General features: G+C 55.2%; 1 protein-coding gene across 1 annotated transcript in view; it reads right to left on the bottom strand.

The window, feature by feature from the left end:
* BSG (basigin (Ok blood group)) overlaps positions 1 to 1,176 on the bottom strand; it is a 25,974-nt gene extending 24,798 nt beyond the window's left edge. Inside the window, exon 1 of the mRNA XM_019513506.1 lies at positions 1,070 to 1,176. Coding sequence (XP_019369051.1) covers positions 1,070 to 1,151 — 82 coding nt within the window. The 5' untranslated portion in view covers positions 1,152 to 1,176. The remainder of the gene's footprint in view (positions 1 to 1,069) is intronic.
* Positions 1,177 to 8,172: the final 6,996 nt, after the last annotated feature.

Raw genomic sequence — 8,172 nt, 5'->3', positions numbered from 1 at the left:
AAAGGTCAGGTTCATAAATTAAGATTGGCACCCAAAAAACTGGAATAGGGAAAGGAACTGGAACCAAAGGTGACACCCACAGGAGGGAATAAACTGACCAGAGACACTAGTCATCACAGCACCGCCGCTGCCACAGCGCCCCGAAGAGAATAAGTTCCCAATACCGGTGAAAATATATTATATACATACATATTGGGGGGGGGGGGGTACACATATATATTATATATTGTTCTGTGTCTGTGATCAGTTTGGCCACTAAATAAACCAAAGCTTTCTGCTTTCCCAGGACAAGAAAGGGTCCAATCCAGCTGCCAAAGCCTCTCTCAGCAACAAGATCTTGACACCAGACAAGCCCTGGTCAGTAACGCTCTGTATTAGGGTCATGGGATGACCTCGATTCGAAGAGCCCGGGCTAGGTAATTCGACTTAATGGCTTTCCTTTATGCATGGGGTAGGAGGGAGGGGGAGAGAGAGTTCATTAGGGACCCAAGATACTGGGAGAAGGTAGGACCTTGTTAGTCCAGTGGGGTGGGGGTCCCTGCTATTCTTTACCCACCCCCCCGGGCAAGGCAACTGTGGGACATGGAGAGCTGGCTGCCCACTGGCTCCAATGGTGCTGCAAGGCACTGGAAACAAACAGGGGGGATTGGGAGGGGGGCCAGGAAACTCTGCACAGGCGGCTCCGAGACCAGACTGCAAAGCCGCCTCGAGACCCCCCGGGAGCTTGTTCTGGAATCGAGGGATCGCCCATCGCGACTCCCCCACGGCTTGGGGGGACACTGGATCAAAGCTGCTCCCCCCCTCCACCCCGCTGTGCAAATGGGGAGGGGCAAAAATGGCCATGGGGCCGCAGGGCCGCATCCCAGGCTTCCCCCGGCGGTGCTGCAGGACCGGGGGAGGAGACAAGGCCGGGGGGAGCACGACTCGCCCCCCCACCCCATCATGAGGCACCGTTGGTGAGGGAGGGGGGACAAGCCCCCGATATACCGCGGCCCGGGCCGGGATCAGCAGCAGCCAGGACCCCCCCCAAGTCCCATGCATCCCCACCGCGCCCCGGTCCCAGCCGTACCTGCGCCGAGGCCGCCGCGGGCCCCACAGAGCAGCACGAGCACCAGCCCCAGCATGGCCGCCGCCCAGCCTCCCACCCTCATGGCCGCCGCCTCCAGCACTAACTTGTCCCGGCCAGTTCTACTGGACCCAGCTCGTCCCAGGGCTCCGCCCCCCCCGGCCAGCCAATCAGCAGGCGAGTTCTGGGGCGCAAGGATGGGAAGCGGGAGGGGACAAGGGCCGCCGGAGCACGTAACCTGAGTGACCTGGGCGGTGCCTGTGTCACGTGGGGCTGGGGTCAGTGGGCCTGGGAGGGTAGCGGGGGAGCGGCAGTGCAGTGCAGTCTACACGGAACTGCACCAGACTAAGGGAGCGTACTGCAGTGTGGTGTAGAGCAGTCGTCTGGTGCAGTGCAGAGAACTAGACGAGACAACACTGCTCTGCACTGCACTAGTCTAGTCTAGTGCAGTACAGGCCCTTGTGTGACGCCTGACCCCCAGCCCCAAAACACTAGCATCTGCAGGGAGCACTGCTCTGCCCTGCCCCCAGCCCACGAGCAACAGGGAAGGGCATTTTTGCCATCGGCTTGGCTTGCAGCAGAGCCGCCCCATGGAAACATTGGCCCAGCAGCCCCAGTTTGCCCCGATATCCAGTTGCCCGCAGGCCGGGACGGCGCACTAGCTCCGCGGCCTAGCAGGGGCAACAGGGGTGAGGCGCTCTGTGCAATGGCAGCAGCACAGAGGGCAATCGCCAGCCCCAATGCAGCTGCTGGGAGTGCGAGGAGCTGTCACGGACGGGTCTCGCTCACACCTGGGACTGCGTCATCCTCAGGGATAAGCAGAAGGCACCGTCACTGCAGGATGCAGGGCCAGACACAGGCATGGGCCAACCAGGCGGCCGCAGACAGAAAGGGGGCCCAAAAATGGTGAAAATAATAATAATCATCTCTGGCAAAGGTGGGGGCCAACACTAAAAGTTGGCCCAGGGCTGCCAGGAGTCTAGGTAGGGTGCTGGCAGGACCCATGCAACAGTACATGCTCCAGGCAGGATCAGGCAGTCAATGGAGCAGGAAACTTTCCTCCCTCTCACTTCTTCCAGCCCTTCCGTGATGCTTTTGAGGCGTAATCATCCTATTGTACAGACGGGCAAACTGAGGCACGGTTAGAAATAAAATCAGCTCTGCAACAAAGTGCGGGGCTCTCAACAGGTCGGGGGCCATGCTCATGAAAGGGGCTGCTGCCCAGGGCCCCCAGCGATGAGTGCTTCGAGCAAAGGTACTGGGGCTTCCTAGGCTGTGTTCTTGGCTCTGTTGCTTTCCATCTGACTTTGAGCAAGGTCATTTCATTTCAGTGCCATGGCTTCCACATAGCAATATCAATTATATGAGAACAGGGTAAATCTTCCCCACCCTCTGCGTGCTAATTGACCGTCTCCCGTGCTCCTCTAGCACCATCATCCTCCAAATGCCCAGAGAAGCCAAAACAGCCCTGCTGAATCTTGAACCTGCAGCTGTTCGTAGAGTCTTTTTCCCAGAGAGAAAGAATCTCTTCCTCCCTTTCTTTCTTATATGCAGCTAATTAGTCTCATTTGTCAAGGACAGCAGCAGCTGCATTCCTTTAGCCTGCGTGCCTTGACTGGTTTAACAGGGGAGCTGCACATACTTATACAGGGGCTGAGTTAACCAGCCTCCTACATAGGATAATGCATGCTTGCTTTTCATCGAGTGCCTTAGCTAGCACCCAGCAGCAGCAGCTGCAGGAAGGCTTCCCAGGTAGGACACTCCTCACCATGACACCCTGGCCAAGAGTGTCCGGAGTGATTAGCACGGGCAAAGTGCATCTTAGTCGGTTTGTGCACAAGAGGAAAACAATGTGCGTTCAGAGTCCCGTGGCCGGACTTGCGAATGGTTAACATCTCCTATCCCCCATGCCTGGCCAGCCTCTGCAGTGCACTAAATAGCATCCAACACATGCTTGCTGCTGCTGCTTTTGTGCTTGGTGCCATCTAGGATCCAGTCCATGCTTCAGAGGCATAGCTGCGCAGCTCTGTGCCCTGGGCAGCCGTGCAATGGTGCTGGCTGCCCTGGTGCCAGCACAGCAGCACGATCAGCCACTGCTGTGGCAGCAGCTATTTTTGCACCCCCAAAAAAGCAGCACTTAAGAGTTGCTGCCCCAATCCCCCCCAGCAAAGTTATGCTACTTCAGTGCTTGATGAGCAAAGTAGGAACACCCGTCAGTGAGAGCCCAGCCAGACCCTGCATCTGAGACCAGCTCTGCCAGCAGATTCCACCTAATGGAACCACTTTCAAGCTTCTTTTGCTGGATGATGGTAACAGCTGCCCAAGGCGAACATTAGAGGCCTCCTCAAATAGTGCCAAGGCGAAAACACAGCCAGCTTATTCAAGAGAGGGCTTGGGAGCAGAACGGATAGTCCCCAAGTGCACACAATAACCATTAGGAGTACAGTCTAGACTGCCCTGCTGCAAGAGGCTTTAAAACATGAGCAGCCAGCTGTAACGGCGCCCTTCTGCCTCCAGCAGCCTGCCAGTCTGCACCGCTTTCATTGCTGGCTGCTATTGGGAAACCCACGCGAGCATGCTGCCCGTGGCAGATAGCAGCAGGTTTCTATTCAGCGCTTGCCTTCGAGCAATTGCCAGAGGAGTCATGAGGATGATGAGGCAATGTCGCATCTCCGGGGCTCTGCACACCAGCCTGGACAGACACAACCTGCATGTGGCATGGGCTGTTCCACAGCAAACACCCTCGGCAAAGTCTGCAGAAGTAGCACAGGGTTAAAAGCTCATTCTGGGAGAGCTCAGGCCCCCACTGCACTTTGATCCCATCTGTATTGGCAGGTCTCTGCACTCCTGGCAGATTGGTGTCCTGGCCAAATTCCAGCTGGGTTGATTAGGCTCTGCTCATGTGAGATCCTTTTCCCCTCCCCTGTCCCCATGGATTTGCTTTTACTCCCAAACCTGCTCCCTTTTGCTAACCGTTTTATAAGAACAGCTAAGGAAGCCGCTCAAGAATGATATAACCAGCACAGTGACTCCTGCGTGGCCTGTTGCATCCCATCCACGAGCCCTTCAGCATCATCACACTTGTTTTCAAACAAGCCGCAAGCAGGATGCATTTGTCTGCTGCTGCTGCGAGCTATTAGGTGGCTGCTAGGTTCCACCCCAGAAGTGGCTGCATTTTAGTGAGGGGCTGGAAAGTGCAGAAGGGCTTCTGCCAGCCTGAAACGAGGCAAGAAACACAAGCAGAATCAGGCAGGACAACCAGGATTCTGGAGAAGAGGCTTCAGCAGCAACCTGTGCCCATGCGGTGACCCCCAATCTCACACCTGGGGACTTTGACTCCTAGGTCAGCAGCAAGTCAGCATCCTGCACAAGCGCCGTCTTGCAGACACCCTGGCGTTAATCTTTAATTTTTATGGGGGAAAAGGTAGGCGATCTGGTGGCTCAGACATTTGAGGAGCTGGGAGCAGGCCTCTCCATTGTCTTTAGGAAGGACACTTCTATTATTGCGCTCTTACCTGCACTAAAATATGCCAACCCTGAGCCTCTCTACTGGGCTGGAGCATGGCCTGAAAACCCTTTAGCTGGGAATGCAAAGAATGAGAGCCCTTCCTCACAACCCCTATGCCCTGGGGCAGGGGTTAGGTGTTTATATTCATTGCAAATTTCTTTCTAAATTGGCTGGGAAGGCATTAGATCAGTTAATCATATGGATAAACTGATGGGCTTATTCAGTAGAGGATCTGGGGGCACCCCAAGCTGTGGGGAAGGAGGTTGGGAGCTTTTGGAAAAAGTCTCTCATCCCCTCCCCTTATTTTATTTTTAGCTTTTGCTGGTCCCTGGAGCTGCTTAGTGTTACTAAGGAAAGGGGACAGCAATCTAGGCCTCCAGGGGTGTGTATTTAACCAGGAGGGAGAAGTGGGTTGGGATGCAGAGAACAATACCAGGACAGCAGAACAAAGGCCAAAGCCAGCCACCAGCTCCTTCCAGAGGATAAGAATGGCCCTGGCTTATGGGGCAACTGCTGAGATCAAACCCAGGGGGAGAGGAAGCTTCTTAGTCAGCTGAAGCAATTATCAGGTGGGAATCAGGAAGGCTATGCAGTTATCACATTGCACAAAGGGCCAGGTGCATTCTTCCAAGGGAGGTGTGATTTTCCTTTGCACTGGGGCTTAGGGCCCCTGGGGAGGTGGGAGACACCGGGACTTAGGAAACAAAACCTGGGAGCAGCCCATTTTCTCCAAATTCCTGGCTTAAAAGCAGCAAGCAATGGTGTCTGCAGTCCAGTTAGTCCCTCGAGTGCCAGCACCCTTTCCTAGCTCAACTTCAGCTGAACACAGCTGATATCTGCAAAAGCAGAGGACAGATGAGATGGCAAGTGTGGAGAAAGGGGGTGAGATGACTGATCTGGGAGCAGCCTGACCCACCTTCAGCTCTAGGTGACTTTTCATTACTAATAGAGAGACTTAAAAAGAAAGGGTGGGGGTGTATTGTAATTGCCCCTTTAGTTTCTCAGCTTTTGGGTGCAGCCTGCTCAGATTTTTCCAGACTTTTCTCCACAGACAGTTGGGGAAAAAAAGTCACTTAAATTTCAACACACGGGAATCAAGAGCCTCACCTCTGACTCCTGAAGCTCAGGCTCAAACATGCCTACGCATCCAGCGAGGCCCGGGGAGCGGGTGCCCTGCCCCTCTGCATACCCTTGGCTAAGCAGGGCCTGGAAGGCAAACCCCCACCCCCCAAAAAAACAACCCCAAACCAGCCTAAAGCAGTGATGCACTAGAAATGTGCCATACCAAGACATTTGCAGATATGCAGGGAAGGAGTTCAGGAAGATTCGGCAGGTGGATGAGACAAAGCCAGCCCAGGCAGGTGTGGGCAGCTATGGGCAAACCCCTGCAGCCAGGTCCCAATGACGCAAGGTGCCCCTGACTATGGAGGGCAAAAGCATTGCAGCCCATTTCCCTGGCAGCTCACCTAGGGGTTCATGCCCAGCCCCGTGCAGTGCCATAGGGCACTTGCTTGCTCTTCCCCATTCCCAGCCTAGTGGTGGAAAGGGCAGGACTGGTATCCCTGCTCTCCATCCACATGACAAGTGACCACAGGGCAAGCTTCCCTAGTGATACGTCTCTCCCACCCCTGGAGGGAAGGAGAGCTCATCTCTTAGCCTCCCCGCAGACATTATAAACGAGGTTCTTTGGGTAAATCCAATATTTTTTATTATGCCAAAAGATATCAGATTTACACAAAGAGCCTTGTCTGCCTACATCCTTACACCAACACGGGTACAACCTGCACCCCATAAATGAGGAAGCCAGTTCATCCAGGGTTTTTTTTGGAAATCCTCAGCTCTCAGGGATATGAAGGGGCAGATGCTTATGACGGTGCCCAGAAGTCCACGAACTGCATCCACATATAAGAGTGGCACCAGTAACACAGCATAGGCCTGTCACCACAGCACGCTTGCAGCGGGCCTTTCCTAGCCGAGGGCATCCTCATTGCAACAGGCTGTAGGAGCACAAGGATAGCAACATTGTGGACAAGACCCCTGGGGCCTCCATGCCACCATAGGGGACAGGCTCATGGAGCCATACACGGGACACGGGAATGGCAGCATTTAAGCAGCTGCCAGGTGGCTGTGGAGGGGGCCCTTTGGAGGCTGGAGCTGCCTCATAAAAGCTGGATCTCAATGTGCCAAAGATTTCCCATCTGCTCCCTGTTACATTTCCACAGCATCTGCAAGAGCAAAATGGGGAACGAGACAGGCAGGGGGGACAGAGGGGATGGGAAGACGGACGCGGAGCAGTGTGATCCGAAGGGCTCACCGAGATACCACCAACCAGATCCTGCGCCACCCATTAGGTGCCTACATTTAGTTTCCAAAACAGCAGTAAGACATGAGGCAGGTGGGTGCCTAAATCCTGTTGTACCACACCATGGGTTCAGCCTCGAGACCGAAGAGCAATGAGGCAAGTGGGCACGGTGCAAGAAGACTGAGGCACCTATGTCCTCTGAGGTAGCTCCCAGATGAAGGGAAGGGGAGGTATGATTGTGCCACAGGAGAAGTGAAGCAGCTCTTCCCAGAAGCACGAGTAAGGGTCACCTGGTGCTTGGTGGAACCCTCCACGAAGTCCTGCCTGGGGACAAGAGGAGTCTGGGCCACGATAAGCCAGAGTCTCTGCCAGCAGAGAACAGCGGCTGCCTGGTAGCTCTTTAAACCAGTCCCATGCCCTAACACCGTTCCTTTACCTCGATGCAACACATACAAGGAAATTGCTCTGGACTTTCAGCCTGGCAAACCCAACTCCTGGGGTTTGAATCTCACCTGGCGAGTTGAGTTCGTAGTGCCCATGAGCTCCTGGAGGCCAGATGCTCATATCTCAGAGCGAGTGCATGCATCCTCTGGGGTGGAGCAGAGGCCGGACCGAGAGGAGCCTTCTGGGCAGAGCTGGGTGGAGGAGGCTGGGCCAAGCCATACCCAGAGGGAATCTGCCCACTGACAAGCAGCCAGCTCCTGTTTGCCCCCCAGGTCTCTGTGGCCCATAAGACAGCCAGGCCAGAGCCTTTCCTATTGACCCTGTGACTGGTGCTGTGGAATCACAGAGCACCCAGAGACTCTTGGACTGACCCTGCAAGTTGGATGGATCCTTTGGCCTCCCAGCAGTCATGCTCGTCCTTCCTGGGGTGAAGGGCAGTCCCTGCAGGAGCCCTCAGCTGGCGGCGGGGAGGGCAGTGAGGACGTGGAACGCATACTAAGCCTCAGCACCTGTGCGGGCAAATCTGCATCTCTGCCCTGCAGAGGGACTGGTTGGGTCTGTTGAAAGACGGCTGGGTGCTCAGCAGCTTGCCCTGTAATAAGTAACAGCCCCAAATGAGGCATAAGGAAAACCAAGCACAGAGGGGGATAAATAAGGCAGCAGAAAGGTGGGGGGGGTATGGGCCTGGCTGGACCCAAGCTGAAAATGCAGCAGTTGTCAGATCCCAAATGCTCTTGCTCTCATTCAGTGGCACTTTGCTTAGTGAGAGCAGCCAGCCCCTGTGACCGGAGAACAGCTTTGAGCACTGTGTGAAGCTCAGGGTAGCCCCTAGGGCCTGGGCCAAGAGTGGAG

Source organism: Gavialis gangeticus, unplaced genomic scaffold, assembly GCF_001723915.1.
Source record: "Gavialis gangeticus isolate Ggan-Ray unplaced genomic scaffold, GavGan_comp1, whole genome shotgun sequence".
In the NCBI taxonomy this organism is placed as follows: Eukaryota; Metazoa; Chordata; order Crocodylia; family Gavialidae; genus Gavialis; species Gavialis gangeticus.
The sequence above is the reverse complement of the archived record's forward strand: the minus strand, read 5'-3'. Positions and strand labels throughout refer to the sequence as shown.